Raw genomic sequence first — 22,810 nt, 5'->3', positions numbered from 1 at the left:
TCTTCATTCACATAAGAAGTGAAATAAAGCAGCCCTTCCTCCCTCATGTCCTTCACTTGCCAAAAAAAAAAAAAACCCCCACATACTTACTGCCATGTAAAAACATGGGTTTAAAAAAGCCTCTGATAAAAATGATGTTCCCAAAGTCTGAGAGTGCCATCTTTAAAAATAACTTCAGTAACTTTAAACCTTCTGCTTTGACTTCTGGCCTGATTTTGCTGCCTCACTAGGTACTTCACACATGTGCTTCTAAAACATGACCATATTTCAGCCTCTAACTGAAATTCCTAGATTAGATGATTTATCTTAACAAAGATAATTCTTACTGGGTGAGACATTTTGATCTTCATTGATAACCAAGATCCTTTTGGCCACAGTATCAGTTACAAAGCTAAGAACTGTATTACTACCATTGTTGACATGTGCTTTTTTTTTGGTGTTTTTATCTGTGTTTATGTTGCTGGCAATACCCATATTCTATGTACTTTTCCTTCCAGTTTTAGCAGGTCTGTGCCCTCTGAAGTCTCATCCGTTTAATGAGTGGTGTGTTCCTGCATTCCTATAAAACTTTCAAAAACTTAATCACTGCTCATCTTTTTTAATCACTTCTATCTTGATAGTGGTCATGTGTAATTTATACCTGCTCTGTCTAACATTATCCAATTCAGCATTTTTTCCTCTGCCTCTGACCCTATCTTGATATCCCTGAATCTCTGGAGGTGCTTGGCAGCCCAAGTAGTTGGGCTATAGCAATATTTAACTGTACATACTAACTTCTCATCAAGTCTTCCATACCCGTCTTAAGTCTGCAGCTGATGGGATATGTATGCAGTACCTATCATAGGTACTGCTGGAATAGAAGATACAAAGTGCATTTTTTTGTACCATGCAAGGGTTTTTTTTTATTTCTAAGTGATCAATGACTTACCAATTCTTCCTTTGCTTTGTGAATTCTGGGACACTGTATGCTTGCTTTTCGTGTAGTAGCTCTTCTGTTGTAAACAGACAATGGAATGGTGTGGCCCGCAAAAGTCTTTATTTCTTCAGTCTGAATAACCAGTTCAGAATAGACATGCAGATCAAGTGGGAGCCCGAAAACTTTAAGAGACCTTTTTGAAAAAGAAGTGGCATCTCCATTTCTCACTGGACAGTCATATAGGTTCATCTGGACCAAAATTACTGAACAAAACCAAACCTAATCTTGTTGGCCTGTTCTCATCATCGTAACTGAAGTACATGAATAGTGAACAATGAACTGTAAATCATGGTGGCAAGGTAGCATTGGTTACGTAGGATTTTTTTAATAAGGCATTTTTTCGACCTTTTGGATGCTTAAGATGCTAACGTTTTTGGATGAAGCAAGCTTCCCCCTTCTTACCCATTAAAACATGTGGCAAAGTTGTTTTTTCTTGTGCAGTAGAAAGCCATGTGCTGCACATCCCAGAGACCTGAGGGAAAGAAGAGCTTCAAAGTAGAGGACAGATGCACAAATGTCCCATTGCTGCATTACAGGTTAAGTGAGTATGGGGCTGGGTCCTTGAGAGACTGTTGCAGCCGTTTCTGTTCTGTATCTAGTCACAGCTGGAGTGTGAAATACAGAGCAATTCCTGTACTAGCATAGAGCTGCAGCTGGTCAGGTGATGTCCTGGTGTAGGGTCCACACTGGAGCTGCTTTCAAGCTATCTGTGGGCCAGCTTTTGCTCTGTATTCACTAGGGCTTTAATTTAATGATTGGCTCAACGGAGTCTGTGGTCTGCTACTCAAAGGAGGAGGGCTGTGACTGTGTGTACCTGTTCTCTAAGTTACGCCATCAGTTGTCATTATAGATGATGGTAAACTGAATTATGGAACTCACCCAGATGAAAACTAACCTGATCAAAAGAGAAAAGGATTTGGTCATGACTCTTCAGTGGCAGCACCTATCCTGGTTTCAGCTAGCTGTGAAACTGTAGCCTCAACTCAAGTCTGTTGGCTGATTTTAATGTTTGCTGCTCTCCAGTTGCACATTGGCGTGAAAGGAGTAAGTTCTCAAAGCAGCTAAGTTAGTGCCTTCCTCTTAGAGGCAGTCAGTCTATAAATAATCCTTAAAATAAACAAAATTTGTTGTCTATTAGTAGTGCAATTTTAATCTATTTCAAAATTATTTTAGATGAAACTGAGTTACCACCAAGTGTAGCTTATTTTACATTCAAAATAGAACAAGAGTTAGACATAGGTGAATTTCTGTGCACTTTCATAGCGCTGTAGTACCTGGGTTGTAAACTCTAAAAGACATTCTGCAGGGACCTGTCCCTTTTAAAGTTGGGCTGTTGTGACAATTGGTAATTTTACTCATGTCAAGCAGTAATAAGTTTCTACTATTGTGTTATTCTATAGTCTTTAAATTTGGATTGAGTATTTTGGGTGTTTAAAATCATGCAATTCAAAGGCTGCTCAAAGCAATCTGTAAATTCTGAATTCAAAATGCTGAAAAGAGAATTTCACTTTGCAGGATCTTCTAGTGTTCACACTGAAGCACTGCAATGCATGGCTGTGGTGGCAGAACTCATATGAGCACTGTTACAAACAAGTGAAGATCACTGGATTTGAATCTTATATGATAATCAGATTACAGTGCAGGTTACTGAGCTGTCAAACCTGGATGTTTCAAGTGTAGGTTGGTCTAATTCTGATGATTGTGAATTGTATTCTGAATCCCTTGTTCTCTTTTAAGTAGAAAGTAGTTTATCTTAAGAAAGGAAGCTTAGAGTGGTAGCTGTTCTGTAGCTGAGGAGACACATGCTGAAGGAAGTGGCAGTTTGCTTAGCGTTATGAGCGTTGATCTGATCTTGGTAGTAAGTTTCAAGGTTTTATGAGCAGGAAACTGCCTTATGTTATATATACGCATGGCACCTGCATTCTTTATTGCCTTACCTACTTTAGCCTTTTGTATATATTTATTTTGCCAGTGTAGTGTGCTTAATGTTAAGAACATTACTGTATTCATATCTTTCAAGGTGCAAGACACTGCTCTATGTATCGTTGTATAGGACACTGGTATTAGAATCTCTGTATGTGTGAATAGTAAGATGAAGAAAGGCCAGTTAACCTGAAGGAGCCTGTTCAGCCCACTCTGAATTTAGTAGTGTTTTATGGATTCTTGTGGACTGTCCAGAAGGAATAGAATACAGCTTTGTCCCTTTAAGCTGTGAAAGGATGAATAAAACTGGTTGCACTTGTGTATAATTCTAAAATAAATTTATCTTACAGCTTTTAAAAAATGTTGACCTTCACCCTGGTGTGTTGCTTCATGTTAATCTGTATTTTTGAATGGTCTCAATAAAAGACTACTGCGTCTTTAATTTACATAGTGATATAAGACATTGCTGAGATAATCTGAAAATGCCTTGCAGATGTTACTAGGGACTAAAGCCAAACGTTCAAGTTCAAAATGATTAGACTTCGTTCTTTTGAATGAGGCTGTATGACACACTGGTGTGTTGCAAGTGTTCCCCACCCTGCCTTTTACACTGATCTTGTTTCCTACTTGGTCATTTCATATGTTTACTGAAATCCTTCAAGAAAGATCTCACATAAAAGTACATTTCTGAGGTTTCATTTATCTGCCTTTATAGATTGAGACAGTATACTGATTTAGCACAAGAAAATATTCCCTTTAAAAAAAACATTGAAAAAAAAATAGTTGTATATTTAATCCAAACCCTGCAATTCCTACTGCTGAGAACAACAAAAATAATAATCCCTGGGTAAGCTATGGGAACAAACTGATGTCCTTCAGCTGTTGGATGCATATGGAAAAAAACAAGTTTCTGGAAGAGTGTTGTCCTGTAGGTATGTCCATACTTGGAATCTGCATGGAAGATGTTGAAACTCTAGCTCTGTTCACGTGTCCACACAAAGCTCGTGTGTGTGATCAGTGCTGATAGCTGCACATCTGTCATCTTGTGATGGGCAAGGTGTGTAAATGAGCCCTTCAGTGTCCTTCAGTACCAATCACAACTCTTCGAAGTATAATGAAAAGCATGTGTACTGGCAGCAGTTGGTTCTGAAACACTTACTGCTGCAGTATGTTGGAGATAACAGGCTTGCGACGGCTCTCAAATTCAAACCCATCCTTTGGAAAATCAGCAGAACAATACCAGCTGTTACAGCTATGCTGTAAAAGCACTACTGCTTACCAGTTCTGATGTTCATCTATGCAACTTAGTGGCTTGCTGTTCACAAGAAGCAAAGCCTATAGGGAGAAGTATTTTCCAAGTAATTCTCTCCCAGAATTCAAGAAACTGAAGGTCAAGTATATTGATTTTCAGTCATGTGCCTCTTCTCACTTCCTTTCTTTGAAGGTAGGTTACAAATGTGCTTGCTCATTTCTAAGTTGCTTTTAATTCAGACTTAACTCCCAGTGACTGCAGGAAAATGTTTCCCTTTGCTTTTGTATATCTTGAAGACTCTTGTGTCTTGCAGTAAAGAAGTTGTAAATTTTTCTCCCTCTCAGCTCTGCCCATTGAAAAAATCAAAACCCCACATATAAACACAGTAGGCGAGGAAGAACCAATGCTGGGAAGTTGGGAGCAAGCCCAGCTTAAAAGTTGATGCATAAATTCCAGTTGTTCTGATGCTGTATTGTTCAAAAGGGTAACGAGACTTTGTTATCTTGACTCCTTTCGCCATCTTGGAATGAATTCCTTTTTATTGTGATCTATGTCCAATGGTGGTAAGTGCCACAAAGTTTCTGTTTATCAGGGAATCCCACTGGAAAAATCTTCTATTTTAATTTAATTTTACTTCTTCCTTTCTTACTTCAAAAGAGTAAGGTAAGATTTAGATAACTTCCTTAAGAGCATGGATTTTTTATTATGTGCAGGTCATGCAAAAGAGATCTCTTAATTTTTAGTTTGATAAACAAGATCTGATGCTGTGGTGCTTCTTTTATATTCTTTGATAGATGGGTCTAAAATGAGACTCTTTCTAGCAAGAAAATCAGGTATTAATTTTTTCACAGCTTCTTTGCCAGTTTTTGGTGTTTAATCACTTTTTAAAATTCACTTGGCTTGTATATTTAAAAAAAAACAAAACACCCACAAACAAAAGACAACTAAACCATTTAAAATGCCAGTACATTGAGTACTAATTTTTTTTTTTTTTAAATAAAGTATTGCTTTGCCAGAGATGGAGGAATACTCTACTGTGGCAGATATACAGGCTAGTATACACCATCAGAGATTAACATTTATTTGCATCTTGAAAGGGCCTGATTTCCTGGCTGATTTCTTGCTACATCTACACCAGAAAAATGTTATTAAATACACAGACTCCATGAACTTAGTGAAGTGGGAACTGTATTAAATCAACTTGAGTTAAAAATCAACAGAAATTTTTACGTGATCATACAGCTTTCTCATATGTAAGGTCCAGCTGCTGCAAACTAATGTTGAGCCACATGAAAAATTAACTTAAAATACTGTGGTTAACTATGTAATACAGGTAAATGTTAAGAATTCTAATACTTGCTTGCCACTGGCTACTAAGTGATTTTTTTTAAATTTTTTTTTTTTACATTCATTTGTATGTGTTTCTTTTCTGTCTGTCTTTCACTACTTGTATTCTTCCAGAACATGACCTTTCCAGTATACCTTCTTGCTAAGCAGACTGAGGACCAGAGAAACCTTTTACCTTCAGGAAGTATTTGCTGGTACTATTGTTAACAGTTTACTTACTCCAGCCAGAATACTTTGGTTTGGTTTCTTTGTGCTGTAGCATTTTCTGCAACAGAAATTTTGTTTAAAAGAAGAAAGACGACAACCTGTAAGTCCAACCAGCAGTACTGTGTAGGGAAAAGTTGTAGTGGAGACCTAGCTGAAACTGATTCTGTAGCACGGAAAAACCTGAGATACTGGCTCTGATGACTATAGGGTTAAAATCACGGATGAGGGGAGAACAAAAGAGTAACAGTGATGCCTTGAGAGTAAGCTACTGTTCTAAAAACTAAAGTAGCAAAATGAACTATTTCAGCATCTCTGCTCAGTTTGTCCTTACATTCTTGTAGGAATTGCATCAGACTAGTTTTGTTAAGGTTCATAGTAGAAAACCATTGGTACTAAAGCTGGAAAAGGAACCTCTCAATATGTACTGCTGGGCAGTCCTGTACATTTAGTATTGTAATGCAGCTCTTTGGAACATTTCCCAATGCCTCTTTAAAATGATTGCATTACAGCTTAATTATGGGTAAAATCTGCCTAAGCTGGCTGGATAAGGAGGAACATGTAACTAGGGAGCAGAGTGGTAGAAGAAGTAGTGGTAGAAGAGCTTTCAGTGTATGAGATGAATGTGACTTTTTCACTTAAACCAAAAGAGGCTTAGGTGAGGCCAGTCTCCCTTCCCTGGTCTCATATTTGGGTACGTGGCGTTGGACAGTGGTATACCCTAGCTGGTGAATTTTATTAGGTTTGTGTAGTGATACAAGGTAAGTAACGGCCACATGCAGCTCTCATGGTTTTTTGTGTCAGTCTGTGTGTGGCACTAATGACACTGACTTTTTCTTAGTGTGCAGATTTCTCTGCTCAGTGTATTCTTTGTCAGTTTTATTGGAAGCTATGAGAGAAAATATCCTCAGTAAAGTGAGTAGAGAGGATGCATCCCTGGCCTGTAGTTAGCAAGGATCTGAAAAGGATTTTGAAGAACAATAAGCCCTCAGCTACTTTTACCCTATGGTGCAAGGGAAATGCAAGCAATTACAGTCCTAATAATGCACAGTTCAGGTCTCAGCTTTGACTTCATCCTTGCAGGCTGAAAGTTTGCGATTTCTGCAACAGATGCTCATCTAATAGGTACTGACTTGCTAGATGGACACCGGTGCATCAGACTTATGTGGGAACTGTGCTTTAACAGTTAAAAATAATTATCTGGGTCTGTGTTTTCTAAAAGCTTCTAAAACGTAACTTCAGATGGACATCCAAATGTTTCTGGGCTTTTTCTCCCTACTGGAGAGAACAGCATTGCACATTGCATTTTAAAACTGTGAAAGCTGTGTGATCCTTCGCAGTCAAACTTTCTGATTCGCGAATGACTCTTCTTTGTTAGACCCCAGTATCTTCAAACTTTTGTATCCCGGTGTGTGACTGTGTAAAATAAGAATTAATTGATAAAGGAAACTTTCCGTCAGTAATTACTTTTGAAATGCTGTAGTCATTGGAGTGTTTTACATGCCGTAATTTAATTTTAACTGTAACCAAAACGTTGCTTGTACTTAGCCATGCAAGTGCACTTGGCAGGAAGTGGTAGCACATGTCACCAGGCTTTGCTCTACAAATGTTTGCAGTTCACCACTTCCTGTTACTGAAGTGAAAGAACAAAAGAAACAGCAGTTTCTAGTTCATTTTAGCCTCTAAAAAGTTGCAGCTGCATTGGTTAAACTTATTAGTATCATAACAGAAATATTCATGGACTTCCCCTTTATATTCTTTTAGCTTTGAAGTTCATCTTTATTTGAGAATTTAGGTGAAGTTCTTACTAGAAATCTTATGTTCTGAGAAGATCTTTTTGTGCAGATCCTGAGTTTTAGAAGTGATCAAAGGAATGTTGGTATAAATCATCTTGGTGCTGCGAGGGAAGTGACTCACCACAATAAACCAGTCCGTGCAAGGCATGGATTGGTGCACATAGATATCTAACTGCAGTGTAAGCTTGCTTTCTCAGAAAACCGTCCCTACAGGAGTCTTTCACTGTTTATGCTGATGTGTCTTAGTTTCAGTGGTTGACAGTATATACAGAATTATCTTTAAACCACAGTAGTCTCTCAACCTAGTTTTCCCGATTGTTGTTATACTTAATTCTAAGACTTCAGGCCTAGACACAAAGCAGCTTTTAAAACAGATTTAATTTGCTATTGTCCATGATACAATACCCTTTCCAGAAAAATCTGTATTTGTGCTTTATAACCTTTGAGGCCAAAAGAAAATCTATTGAGAGCAAAGGTACTTTGTTTTCTGGCCATGAAAATGATTACCTGTGATTTCAGCAGGTGTTGCACCTACTTAAGAGAAAAACCTTTACAATAAGGGAGACACAGAATCCTATCAAATGTAAAATTGAAACACTCGCCAAGCTTCTGTTACATGTAATAAGGATTTTTTTTAAAGTACGCATCATTCTTATGTCATTTTTAGAAGAATGTGAATTAATGAAAGTGTCTTTTTTGCCTGTAAATTTACTAGTGAATAGTGGGAAATGGCAATTGTAGCAGTAGTCATAGCATTTTAAATTAATGCAATTAATTTCATATGCTGTTAAAAGTGCTGATGTGATATTTCTGCTCATAATTTGTATTCTAACTAATGGGCTAAACTACATATCCATAGCACATCAAGATCAGCTGGCTGAGACTTGGTATTTTCAGTATATTAAAATATTAATATCGCATGTGAGAAGAATGAAAGTCAAATAGTTAATGAATGTCTGTATTTCATATTCAAATACTACTGTAGTATATTTTTAAAAATCCCATAGCTTCCTCCTTAAGTGATGGATGAATTCTTAAAGCTCGAAACAGCATTTTCCCAATTAAGATACTCTTGATAAGTGTCACTTAAATCTGAACAAAGAAGAAATTAAATAAATAAAATAACTTACCTGCCCGAAAAAATGGGCCATTAGTTTCAAAACAGATTAATTGGGGGATATATGGAAGTGGCTGTCCTGGGATTCAAAAATCTGGCAGTCACATACTGGGACTTGAACAGTCTCAATTTGAACTATGTTATAGCATAGGTTTAGAGATGCAAAAGTTAAAATAGTCCAGGGTAAAGGCTAGTCTGTTTTGACATCTTGGCTTTGATTCATAGATCCATTTTATCCCTCTAAACCTTAAAAGACATTATTAAGCCCTTTTGAATTAATTCTTCCCCCCCACACCCTCCCAGCTTAAAATCTGTCTTCAAAATCAGTCTCAGAACTGATGGGTACCATGTGGAAGTGTAAGCAGGGGAAAGGAGAGAGGTGTTTCTTGATACCTTTTGGAGCTTCCTAGAAAATCGAAGTTACTCCTAAACTGGTGTTCTTAAAAAAGTCCCATGTGTCATCTATTTCAGCCACCTTCAGTAACTATCTGTATAGCTTTTATCTCCTGTGACGCTTTACCATTTACTGTGATGTCTGATTAGACTGCATTAAACATCAGTTTTCAGAAGTAGATGCCAGTTTTGAAAAGGAACTAAGGGGTGATAGTATGTATTTTTTCCTCGGAGCCAGCAGAGGTTCTGGGGAATTGACTTGAACTGCAGGTGCTAGTCAAAAAGTTGAGAAAAATGTACATTCATACTAGTGACCTTATCAGTGTAAAATGGAAGAATTTTGAGATTAAATGTTTCTCTCATAATCTTGATTAACTCTAGTAGTGAGCCTCAGTTTTTGGTCTATTTTTATTGTGCAGAATAATTTATCCTTGATATGTTGGATGCAGCCGAAAACTTTGTGCATCCTCAGCACTTCCTAGTGTTTGGAAGAAATGACAACGTCAGAATAATTCTTTTGCCTAAGTTTGCTCTTACCAAATTGTCAAAAGGAAACTGAACGCTTCCTTTTCATTTATTGCAAAACTTAGACTCTGTCTTTCTCTGGCAGGAATTGACTTTAAGATCAGAACAATAGAATTAGATGGAAAGAAAATCAAGCTACAAATATGGTAAGTATTCCAAAGTAATTTAAATTTTCAGTGACTATTGAATTAGTCTTTGAGCAGGAATACTTCATAGCTTTTGAGCCTGGGTGTACCAGAAGTTTCACACCTTTTATACATTGACTGTGTGTAAGGTTTATGCTTTCTTCTAGCTTGCTTTTGGAGTGGTTCTGCTTCAGTAGCACAGGAAATAGCCTGTTCATATGCAAACGTTGCAGCAACTTCCCATTTTATCAAAAGCTGTCCTCTTAAATGCGCTTTTAGCTATTCTGTGTGGAAGAGAAGTATTAACTCCATAGCTGTAAACTAAAATATGCAACCTAATAAAATGTAATCTCCTCTGATACTTTGATACCTAGTTGTACTCACAGAGGCACAGGTGAGTGATAATGCTCCCGTTCCTTTGCATGGTGGGTTAGTAGAGACTGAGTCTCCTGATAGCAGCAGATGAGTATTTTTGGTGTAGCATTATTACATATGCTAAACTCTTTAAATGCTACTGGTGAATGTAGGAGGGCTCTTGCTGATTTCTCAGGTTCTCGAAAAGATAGTTGTGATACTTGCATGTGAGCCAGAATTCTCGTGGCTAAGGAAGTGAAGTGCCAGAAGTGGTTGGTAAAAATTTTCTGTCTGTAATGTAAGTCAAAAAGCTGGTTTTTGTCAGGCCTTTGGAGTTCAGCTCCCACTAGATGTGATTAGTAGCCAAACACTTTGGTCCTCTTGTTCACTCACAGACAGATACTGCTTTGAAGTCATCTAGGATAAAGTATCAGCACACTAAGGTATAGTGGCTGATTTTAATAGCTAACTGTACGTGAAAATGCACTATCCTAAAATATTTTACTGCTGCGTGTGTTAATTTTTGTTTAATGCAGGACTCAGATGCATCAGAGCTGCCTTTTTTAGTTATTCTAGGGAAGGCTGTGTAGTGCTGAGTTTTATTGCTTGCATGAAAATTTAAATGCTTTTGTGCCATATTTATGATGCTGCTATAACCACTGATGTAAGCAGCAGGCTAGCTTGGGAGTGAGGAAGATTTTGAGGGCTGAAGGACTTGTGCAAACAGCTTCTAAATGGTATTTTTTGTTAATGAGTGAGTATCGATACATTGTTACTCTATTTTAAAAGACATATCTAAGTACAGAACAGTGTAAAGATCACCTCTAACAAATACTTGTTTTCACTGAATTTTAGGGATACAGCAGGCCAGGAGAGATTCCGCACAATCACAACAGCTTACTACAGAGGAGCCATGGTAAGTGCTCTCACTTTAAAAAAATTAGGCACAACTAATGTAACTGGTTTGCTCTTCTTAAGGTTATATCATGTAAGTCTTTGACTGGAGTATTAGATAATTGTGGCTTGAGACGTGGGGAATAAAATTTGTGATTTGGTTGGGGTTTTCTTGTTTTGTGTTTTTCTGTACTTTGTCTGGTCCTGGTTTTGTGATGAAACTTCAAGCCTTATTGTCTTTTTTTAATATAATTAATTTCTGCAGATTATAATAAGAAGCTAAGTTGCCAAGCTTTAATCAGACAAGTTTTTTTAATGCAATCAACCCCTTTAAACATTTGAAATGTTTGAAAAATAGATAATGAATTATTTTAATATTAAAAGTGTATTTCACTGAATTGCTTTTCCTTCAGCCAGTAGAGATTGTAAAATCTGGGCTAGAAGTACAATCACCTACAAAAACTACTGTTACTTTTTCCTCCATTAAGAATGACTTGAAGTCAGATAACTGACTTAGAGCCTGCACTCTTTGTGGTACAGCTGCTTGTAATGGTTCTTAATGCTATGATTTGAGATACTTTATGTTGGGATGCTGTTAATTTCAACTTGCTGATTACTAGCTATACTGCTACTACATGTTTTTATTGCTTTGTAAGAACAGATCTATTCCATTCGTAGGCTGGCTGTGGGTCTGTTACGGAATACAGATGAGGAGAAATAGTAATGGTTGTGGCTCTGTGTTAGAGCTTTCTAGTACTTAAAAAGGTTTTGGCAGTGACATGGTCTTCTCCCCACCTCCCAGTCCATGGCCAAGGACTTTTCTTTGTCCTACGAGGAATGATTGGAAAGGCAATAAGGAATGGAGGTGAACCTGGCAATCTGTCCTTAATGCAGCTGTTGTGTCGTTTCCCATACTTTGCTAATTGTTGAGAGCCCACGCTAGTATACGTACATAACTGTCTGAAAGAGCTAAAGCTTCTGGGAGAGCACCTAGTGTCAGCTTTGCTGTAAGTATCTACTGGCCCCAGCAGATTGGATCTCACAGGTTTGTCATCTTTGACTGCTTAAAGCTACTGCTTCTCAACTTGACTTTAACAATAGAGTCCTGATTGCTGTTGTAGTAGAATTTCTAAACTTCTCCTGACTATAGGCTAATAATTTAAAATTTCACATAGGTGGTGCGTTTGACCTCTAACAGTGGCAAAAGATGTTAAATAGTAATATTTTGGGTAAATTCTCAGCAATGGCATAATGCTTTGAGAAAGGATTATAGGTGCATAAGTCATATGTTGAATTTCTTGGAAGTAAAAATCAAGAGCATACATCAAAAGTCAACCAATAGTGCTAGCTCATCTAACGAGATTTTCTTAACTTTATTTAGGGAATTATGCTGGTGTATGACATCACAAATGAAAAGTCTTTTGACAACATAAAAAACTGGATAAGAAACATAGAGGAGGTAGGTGCTTTGGAAAGTACTTCTTACTCGTTCCATCTTATGATTTCCCTGGGACAAATAATAATCAAGTAATTATTCAATTCATTATAGTAGCCAACATATATGGCCAAGTTAGACTGTGCAGTGAATGCAACAGTGATTATCAGTGGGGACAATATTATCTCGTTCATCTAGGGATAGAAGGTAGAAAACTTAAGTTTAAGAAGTAAGCATAAAGTATTTCAAAACTGCTCTTACTATATGACTTATTGTTCTTTTTTGCTTTTGGGTGTGTCTAAGGAGTGGGAAGGAGCAAGATCTTAGGGTGTCTACCTTTCACTGAGATGATGACAGATCTCTCTAACTTCAGTTGTTACTGTGTTGTGTGTTTTGTCCGATTAGAGATTTTTGACCTTTTCATTTGGTCTTGGGTAAGCTTCCTTCCTGCTAACTTACTGTAAATCGTTTAATGGGACATGCTGTCAAGTAGGGATAGGTCATTATGAAGTTAGAGGAGAAACCCTAATTTTAGCCAAGCTGTAGTTAGGTAACAGAATCTTACTGGGTTTTTTTCCTTAAACATAAAATCCATGGGCTTCTTGTTGAAGTTCTCTCGCTGAAGTGATTATTACATAAAAATTCTTTTATTAATAATCTATTTAAAAAATGCAAATGTATTGCATAATGATACTTCAGCCAAATACCCTAGATGTCCATGCACCACTTGGAAGTAAAGTATGTACCGTTACATTTCCAGAATAACCAAATGCATGTGCGCAGCCTGGTACAGAGCTCATGGTACTGTATTTGATCTGTAGTAATACCGAGGCAAATTTAATCTAGGAGTCTTTATCCAACCTATTTTAATATTTAAATATTAAATTGCCTGTTTCAAAAGTTAGTTTCTTTCTCAGTAATGCCTTCACATTAGATAACTTTTTAAAAATAAAATGTTCATTTGTGGATGAGTTTGACACGTAAATTTCTTTTAAATATGCACTTTTTGTTTCTGAGAGATTACTTTTTCTTCTTTCAGCATGCCTCTTCAGATGTAGAAAGAATGATCCTGGGTAACAAATGTGATATGAATGAAAAAAGACAAGTCTCAAAAGAAAAAGGCGAGAAGGTAAGCTTTGGTGACTTACGTTGTTCAGAAGCCTACTTTTCTTAGGATTTTGGCTGCTGGATATTTGGTATGTTTTAGGCGTATGAGAGATAATGGGCCTCAAACCTCTTGTTTCAGAAACTTTTATTTATTATAGGATGCTAGGTTGGATTTTTTGTTTAAATGGCACTTGACTGTCTTCAAGCTTGACTAAACTTGATGGTACTATTGTCTTGAGGGGAAGATCCTGTAAAGAATGTTGACCTTTGCTATAGTGTGAAGTATTCTAAATTTTAATGTAAAGCTATGTTTATAATTTGATCATGTTCTACTCAATTCACCATGGTGGTTACTTGCTCTTGTCGTAAGTACTGTTATTAAAGCTTAAGTAATTAGTTGTTCTGCAGAACAAACAAGCAAGTAAGAATGCTATATAATCTATCATGTACACAGCTACAGTAGTGTAGTTGCTAGTAACACAACTTATGGGATGATTGTACGTAGTTATCTGGTCCATAAATCCATATCAATGAAGATTCTATCTTAATGTTCTTTTAGGTCCTAAATAAGTCTTTTTATGAGCAATTAATCTCTCTGTTGGTTTTGAATTTACATGAGGGTATGGCTTGTTCTAATATTTTGTCTAATTGTCCAGTAACTTTAATGTTTTTGCAAGAGAAAAGCAGAAATGAAGCTTGTTTGGTTTTGTTTTTAAAGCTTGCTGCAGCATACAGCATCTATTTGTTATGAATCTAGGTGAAACATTCCTTTCACAAAGGAACTTCAAAAAAACTGAAAAACTTTAACCTCTCTTCCAGTTAGCAATTGATTATGGAATCAAGTTTTTGGAGACAAGTGCAAAATCCAGCATAAATGTGGAAGAGGTAAGAGATGCACGTTACGCTTAAGTGTGTTTCTTGAACTACTACTGTGGAGGCATGTTTCATGTTCTGAACTGATCTGGGATCTGAAATACCAGCTGTGCTCCTGGGTCACCAATCTTGTTTTATTTAGAGAGCTACTGTAAAATCCAGCATTTCTTGTTTTCTGGTTATGTCTGGAATTGTGTTTTTTTAAATGGGTATTAACAGAGTGGTTTACTATTATTGTAGCAAACAGTTGCTTTAGACTTCTGTGCCTCACTACTTAAATTGCAAGTGCTTTTGGAAGGGGAATAGGTGTAATTTTAGAACAATGCTTTGTGCAGGAAATTAGATTCAAGATTATTTACTTTCAGAATAACATGCTACTGTGTCAAGGAGCCTTCAGGTGACTAATAAATATGTGCTATGGAGATGAGACCAAAGATTTGTATGTTAACCTACAACATCAGCATAGACTGTCGTAAGCTGATGTTAGAGGAGGAGAAGGGCTTATAATACTCTATCTATAGACTTGCAGTCTTTTCCTGCAAATAAATTTTGTGCTAAAAACACAAGATCCCTATTTATCAGAGCATAAGGAAATAGAATCAGAAGGAAGAGTGGCTCAACTCCAGTCTATCTTACCATGAATCACTCTTGTCATCTTAGGGAGGGTGGAGAGAGGATCTTAACTCTATGAAGTGTGGACAAGAAAATAATATGATATCAAAAGGCAGTTACATTAAGATTCATTCATTCAGATAAGGCATACTTGTTCTTAAATGTTGTTCCTGTACCTAATCATCTAAAAGCCTTTCCATGTATATGGATGGGATACCTTTTAAAAGTCTTCCAAACATGTACTTAATTTAGATCATGCAGCTAACAAATTAACTAGATACTAAAGAGGCTGCTAGTTTAAAATAACATGACTGATGCCGAGCCAGCCAAATGTTTTTTTTTCTGATTGCAGGATGATTGTTATACAATATAGTTAGAATGGATTTATTTGCATTGTGCTGCATCTGGAATAGTGCTTGATGTGATTTTTGCAGTATCATTATGATTCTTACAGCAGACAATGGAAGTGTGAACATTAGCAGCTAATACCAATGGTGGATAGCAATAGTCTAATAAAAAGTACTTTTCTTCTTCTTTAGTTCCTGCAGATGGTTGACTTGCTCTTTTATCACATGCTCTGCAATTTCATTTTAACTCCTGTTGGTCATTAAATGTACAACATGAGTTTGTGCTTATTCCACATGACTTGGCTATCTGAATATTTTTTTAAATTGTCACATGAGTAGTGAAGAAAGCATTAAAAAATGCAGCTGGTATAGGCATTCAGCAAGTAACGACTTAGTCGTCTTTCCACCAAATGCTTAACTTGTGAGAAATGACACAATTGTGATATTCTTGTGATCAGAAGTGAATTAATTTATTTGTTGTGATTTTATTTGCATTAAATGAGTGTCTGTAGATATATTCCAAACACAATGAGAGGGGAAGTGTTTACAGGGTTTTTTTGCTTTGTGGAACTGTCTTTGGATTGTTGATATCTCCAGATAGCCTAAAAGTCTTACTTTTCCCTGCTTCTGGAGAATTGCAGAATTCTGCTACGGAAGTTTCTTTGCTCCTTCATACATTGAAGTCTGAGATGCTGAGATTTGCCAGAGTGATTATTTTTATTTTTTTTTAATAGGGATGTTGGAAGCGTAAATAACTTTATAGATAGTCCAGGAGCAAAACTTTTGGAGGACAGAAAGCAAGCTAACCTTAACGTGACTTCTCAGGCATGCCATCCTCAAACCTCTCTGAGAGTTTCTAGTTGCGATGCACAGTACAATTTGGCAAAAAAAAAAAGAAAAAAAAAAAGTATTAGTGTGTGTTAGTGTATGCAGCCTTCTCTTCAGTAGATTTTTTTTTTTTTTCCCCGAGAGGTATGTGATGGGAAAGTCTGTTCATTTGCTTCAAAGATTGGAGGGATGGAGACTAAAAAGAAATAGTTTTTTCTTATAAAGCATGCTTAGCGCAGTTAAGTTAACAGCTAGTGTACATAAAATGCCTTGCAACTTGAAGTGCTAGCAATGGCCTACAAAATACTGTATTGTTAATGTGTCTGGTTACTCCAAATCTATCTTGTCTTTAATGTGTCTTGTGACTAACTCTCTTTTTCTTTTTTTTTTATTTTTTTTTTAATTTCTGTTCCTCACCAGGCATTTTTCACACTTGCACGGGACATTATGACAAAGCTCAACAGAAAAATGGTTTGTATTTCCAATTGGCATACAAACTAGATACATTGAAATGACTGCTATAATAATTGGCTGAGTAGTAGCCTTATCAAAAAACTCCTGGGGATTACAGTGAATGCTAGATCAAATTTGAGCAAACAGTGCTTTATCACACTTTATTACACATCAGTGTGTAATTGTTAATTATTTTGCATGAACATTAACATTGGGCAGCCTGAAACTGATGTGTTCTTTTGAAATGTAACTGTGTGATCCTTGTTTTATTAAACATTAAATTATGTAGTCACTCTTTCAGCTAACACTTCAGATCTGGATTGTTGGATAAATGTTTTTTTTTTTTAAAATAGGCAGTTTATTGAGTGATTAACAGAGTCTGGGTAATTGAGGAGCTCAAGTTGCAATAAACCTCTGCTCTCGTTATTGCTTTGTAAGATGGGGGAAGTAGGGAGGGAAACTAGGAAAACTAGACTTATTTTTTCTGCATTTTATGATGTTGATACTTTTTTCTTTCAGAATGACAACAGTTCGTCAGGGGCAGGTGGGCCAGTAAAAATAACAGAAAATCGATCTAAGAAGAGCAGCTTCTTTCGATGCACGCTACTTTGATGAACTTCTAATGATAGACTGCAGCACACTTAGAACCTTTTCTGCTTCTTTGAAAGCACAGGGTCACAAAGCCTCAGAAATAATACCACCAAGCTGCTGCTGAGAGCTCCATTGAACGTAGACTGCGATACACAAAATACCAAGTGGATTTTGCTCACTAAGCCTATTGACCTGTCAGGCTCTTCTTTCTCAGATATGGAAGCTATGAAGTGGAGACACAAATGCAAGAGTTAACTTGTTTTCCTTTTTTACTTTCTGTTTTATTGCCTGTTGCAAAAGCTGCTATGTTTCTTTTAACTTTGCACATCCATATTGGCCTCTTACTGCCTGTTACAGCACAATCTTACATTTGTATTTGCACAGTTTGACTTGTAAGTAAGATTCTTAACAGATTTGTGCAGGTTTTTCTTTTTAAACAAATTTATTTTCAAGCAGAAGAGCCAGGGGAAAAATTAAGTCTCACTTCCATTATTTTCTATGCTGTATACTTGTGGCCATGACTGCAGTATGGATGTTGACACACTAGTGATGAGAATTACTGTAACCATTGGCATTTAACAATTTGTATGGGTTTTTTCTCTTAGATGCACAAATCTGTTCATGCAGAAGCTGTGGCTTCTATTCTGAATGTAGTGTGTTGCTTTTCTTTCTTTACCAGACTTCGCAAAGTTGTGTTCTGCATTGCCAGTCACTGTCTGATTCACAGATGCACCTTTCAGTTATTTGAATAAACACAGTGTCTTTCCTCACTTAACTTCCCTTTGTTAGCTCAAACTGTCTGCACCTTTTTTTGTTTCTGATGAAGTACACTCTGGAGTTGAAATCGTCACAAATTGGCCTCATCACTATCACTTAAGTGGCTTGTGGAAGCTGAATGCATGACTTTTGAGTAACCTCTTTGTGGATTCATTTGTTCAGAAATGACTGCTTCTAAAGGTGACTTCCATTTCTACTGTAATTCTAAGGATAGTTCGTTAATGTCTGTAAGCATTGACCCTGACAACAGTGGTGTCCAAAAACTAGCTTCCTGTGCAGTTGCTGAAATTTATCAAGTTCTGGCACTAAGGAAGCGGTCACATTAGGGCTGTAATGTACTATTAGTTATGGAGTTAATGCTGAATGTGTGAAGCCCTCTTTGGTCTGCTCAAGCAGTTAAGTTATTTTTTCATCAAAAACTGGTACAGTGACCTAGACTGTTAGAAGCAGAGTTGAAACATAGTTGCCTTTTTTTACTCAACTGAGCATTGTATAACCTAGTCTTTGTTCTACTACTTTTTTATTGTCTTCTGAAAAATTTCCTCGATGAACAATTAAAACAGGTGCTTTAGTTCTGTTGATGTGCCAAACTTGGACCATTGTAAGCTTTAACTACAAGTTTGTGTCCAGCATGTTTGTTATTAGGGGATAGGTGCATTCTGTCATTGTCAAAGTTAATGTCTGATGTGCTTGCTTTTGCCTCACTACATTGTCTAGAGTTGTAAACAGTGAGTTGGTTGTTACCACAGATAACTGCTTCATTTTGTGATGTCAGGTACTGAATTTGTCATCTCTGGGTCTGTTGTAAATATTTTGAAAGTGAACGGGGGGCCAATAGCATTAGATTTTAAAAGGTTTAACATTAGTAGCTGGTTCCATAAAGTTTTAAGTGGTTATCAACCTGTCCCCACATGTAGTTTAGTAGAAATAGTTATTGTAACTAGATGGTGAATCTCATAAACTGCTGTTGCTGCACTAAAACAGAAAAATCTTCATGGCAACAAGGTTTAGTGAAAATACAAAGCAACCCTAACTGCTCTGTTGTCTACCCTTGATGTTTTTCTCGGACAGGCTGAAGCAGTTATGTTTTCTGTATGGTTTAAAAAAGTGCTTCTATACAGAAAGTGTTGTGACACCAATTATGAATGTTGTTTATTTTTAGTAATTTACCTCTGACTTATTTGGTGTCGTAATACTTTGATTTTTATCTCAGGGGTTGTCTGGAAACCAAAACTGACATGTTCTGTGTTTGGCACCGTTTACAGAATGCTTTGTATTGTTTTTCCTGTCTTTGCTGTGTGGTTAAATGTTCATTCAATATTAGTCTCCATGAACTTCCCTTTGAAAGAGCCTGTAAGTAGTAGGGTCTATGAAGTGCTTCTTGAAGCAGCAGCGAATTGGGGTATCTGCTCTGTATGGGGGGGGAGAAAAAAAAACCTTGCTATTTTCTTACATTTAGCTGTGCTAAACTGTACATAAATGTGAGGTAAGACCATAGGAAATTCACTTTATGCATGATAAAATAATGCAGTAATATTTCACTTTGCTTAATGTTCATGTAAAGTTCATCTTTTTCTATTTGTAGAAGAATTTAATGCAATTTTGTTGTCCCCTGCTGAAACTGAAGAATTCTAATTTCATGTGGTCTTATGGATAAGGTAAAATGCAGATTTCGCTCTCTTTCTTTGTTGTTTTGCCTCCACCCCTCTTCTCCAGCAGTATTAAATGGCTAGTGGCTGCACTTTATCGGTGTGCTAACTTTTGGTCAGTATAGACCTTTTTCTGTGTACAGTCTGCCTTGTCAGACATTGAAAAATGTGCTGTATCTTAGCATGCAAATCAGCTGTATGTTTTACTGCAAAGTTTTTTAGCTATATTTTCCTTTAGACAAGCAGGTGATGATAAATGGTATGTTCTGCCTGTGCATCAGATGCTGGGTACTACAGGCTTTTCTAATATCACTATGATTGTTTTGTGCAGTCTCTGTTGCTACTTTGCTCAAGACTATATAATCTAAATTGTGAAGGACTCTTAACTATACCTCAGTCAACTAGTTAGTATTCTAATGTCCATTAGAATGAAAGTCATATAATTATTCATTAAGCAGCAAATGTATTTCTGTTTTATTCCAGAAATTGCCATTAACCTTTCAGGAAAAGCAGACATTTTTTGGTGGATTTCGATACAACAAAAATGCTGCTTATGCTATGGAGTTTTATGAAATCTTTCCCTCAGCCCCATGTCTGTGCACTATATCTTGACCAATATTTTTCTAAATGGTTTAAAAACAAAACAAAACCAAAAAAACCCCAACTGGTCTCAGTGCTTTGCAATTTTAGCTTTCAGTCTGTGCTCAGCAAAACATGCACAAGAAGTTTTTGTTGACTGTATATAGAATATTTGATTTACTTACTGTCTGGAAGTTCTATTATTGCTAAAGCTTAAACCACTCATGAAACTTAACGCAGCTCACTTCTCTATTTGGGGGACAGTCTCAAAAATGCTAATTGACTTTTCAGACCTGTAGTTCTTTTTACAGAAAGTGTTTCCTATTGTAAGTACCTTTCCCATACTAGTCTGCTGAAGTCAAGTGAATTAAGTGGATCATTTTCACAAGTGAATAAAGGAGTCTTGAATATACATATCACATTAAGATATTGTGAATGGATAATGATTTGAAAGTACATGAATAATATTTAAAATGCATAAATGTGTTATTTGTGAAAATGCATCTGTTTGGTTATCTATTAATGTAACTGAAATTTTGCAATGTTAAACTTCTTAAGGATTGGTCTGTAGGTGATAATAGGTCTTTTTTCTCCTCCATTCACTGAACTGCTTATGCCATTCTCATTCTTATAAATAAAACTTGTATTTCTTTCCTCCACAAAAGCAGGATTTCAATTGATTTTTCTTGTTTCTGGTGAATTTAAGTATTTTAGTGCATTCCTATGGCCTTACAAACATTTTTGCAAATAAAACTTCAGTTATTTTAATGCTTTGTAGCTACTAAATTCAGAATAAGAAGTATAGTCCTTGAGAAAATGCTTAATTTTGAAATAGGATTGTTCTACTGTGTGTGTTTAAGCACATTTTACCTCTGGTATAAAGGTGTAATGTGAAAAGCTCCTGCAGAGAAAAGTGAACTTGTCATGTGGTTAACTTGTAAACCTAATCATTAATTCTGTATTGATGTGTATAGACAAAAAACCAAACCCAACCCCTAAAAAGACCCTTCACACTCAATGGTTTTATTATTCCGTGTGAACTTTTTTACAACAATGTGTGTCTCAAATAAAAGTTACATAATGAAAAGTATTGGAGTATTTTGTATGAAATATTCCATGTAGTTTTTATACAGTTGGCATTTCCACTCTATTTTCAGTACATCTCTTGTGGAAGGGTGCCCAGCTGAGTTGCACCTGTAAAGCTTTGCTGAACTTCAGTGGCAAACCACAAGGGTTTTTGTATGGCTTTGCTTGTTCCTAAACTTGACTGTTCTTTAGATTTCTCCTGCAATTCCTCTATTCCTGTAGTTATTGCTTAAATTTAAGTATATTATTTCAATGACCTTCAGCTTCATAAGGAACCATTTTCCAGACATTTAGTGTCATGAAATACTCTTCCAAAGTAACTTCTGAGCAATGCCAGTAAAGATAACATGAGACACAATCTCCAATTTGATTTAGAATTATCTACTTACTTAAGCTGTTAATATTTCTTTGTTGTTGCTGTTGCTGTTTTAAATCAGCATTATGTGAAAGGTAAGGCTCTTAAGTAACCTGAGGCACAAATATCACTAATTAATATAGCAAATACTGTTTGTCCAGCTTCCTTCAACACTGAATGTTGAGGGATTTGACAGAAATATTTGTTGGCTATTATATTATATTAGCAATAGCTCTTGACTTTCAAATTATTGTGGTTTGGCAATAACTCACAACTGGTATGAAAATTAGGAAACCTAAGGAAAGAATGGTTTTGTCTACCCAAGACAAAAGCAGATTAATAGTTAAGACACCCAAGTGGGCACCCTAAGGAATAAATGGGAAATACATGGATGACAGGTAGCTTCTAAAATCTGTGCTTTTTACATGTTCATCTAATAAACTGTATTTAGCTGAAAGAATGCATTGTCTCTCTACCTTAAGCAACGGAAAGCTAGAGTTACATTCTTGTTACACCTTATTATTTGTTGGTTTTGTTTTGTTGTGTGGTTTTGTTTTTTCAGACTGCTTCTGCCAGACAAGTTTGCTGCTTTAGGTCCAGCTGTTTAAACATTATTTTGCAGATGCCCTTGATCTGAACTGGTTCTAGATGCTCAGCAATCCTAAAATCACTTCTGCAAGTCCTTCAGTTCTCACAGGAGTTAGTGGCATGCATCTGCATCCCAATAACATTTTAAATACATTTGCATTCTCTGTTTGTTAAAAGGAAATACCAGGCATACATGGCTTAAAAATGGTGATTTATTACAGTTCCTGGATCTTTTTTTGGTTGCAGACTAGCAAGGAAGGGATGCCATCCAGAGGGACCTTTACAGGCTTGAGAGGTGGGCCTGTGTGAACCTCCTGAAGTTCAACAAGGCCAACTGCAAGGTCCTACACATGGGTCAGGGCAACCCCAAGCACAAATACAGGCTGGGTGACAACTGGATTGAGAGCAGCCTGGAAGAGAAGGACTTGGGAGTATTAGTGGATGAAAACCTGAATATGAGCCAGCACTGTGCACTTGCAGCCCAGAAAGCCAGCCGCATTCTGGGCTGCGTCAAAAGTGTGGCTAGCAGGTTGAGGGAGTTGATTCTGCCCCTCTGCTCTCCTGAAACCCCACCTGCAGTACTGCATTCAGCTGTGGGGCCACCAACATAAGAAGGACATGGAC

General features: G+C 36.7%; 1 protein-coding gene across 7 annotated transcripts in view; it reads left to right on the top strand.

Annotated features, from left to right (window-relative positions):
• Positions 1–22,810, top strand: part of RAB8B (RAB8B, member RAS oncogene family) — a 32,141-nt gene that overhangs the window by 7,540 nt on the left and 1,791 nt on the right. For 2 of the 7 annotated variants that reach the window (XM_069797975.1, XM_069797974.1), the window contains exons 2-9: positions 9,619–9,679; positions 10,868–10,928; positions 12,288–12,365; positions 13,381–13,470; positions 14,268–14,333; positions 16,529–16,579; positions 17,081–17,105; positions 19,515–19,587. In XM_069797975.1, the coding sequence (XP_069654076.1) occupies positions 9,619–9,679; positions 10,868–10,928; positions 12,288–12,365; positions 13,381–13,470; positions 14,268–14,333; positions 16,529–16,579; positions 17,081–17,105; positions 19,515–19,564 (482 nt within the window). In that variant the 3' untranslated portion in view covers positions 19,565–19,587. Of the gene's footprint in view, positions 1–9,618; positions 9,680–10,867; positions 10,929–12,287; positions 12,366–13,380; positions 13,471–14,267; positions 14,334–16,528; positions 16,580–17,080; positions 21,248–22,810 lie in introns of those variants that run through there. The other 5 variants (XR_011327038.1, XM_069797973.1, XM_069797972.1 and 2 more) reach the window with 5 other exon arrangements.

Source organism: Haliaeetus albicilla, chromosome 12 (assembly GCF_947461875.1).
Source record: "Haliaeetus albicilla chromosome 12, bHalAlb1.1, whole genome shotgun sequence".
In the NCBI taxonomy this organism is placed as follows: Eukaryota; Metazoa; Chordata; class Aves; order Accipitriformes; family Accipitridae; genus Haliaeetus; species Haliaeetus albicilla.
The sequence above is the reverse complement of the archived record's forward strand: the minus strand, read 5'-3'. Positions and strand labels throughout refer to the sequence as shown.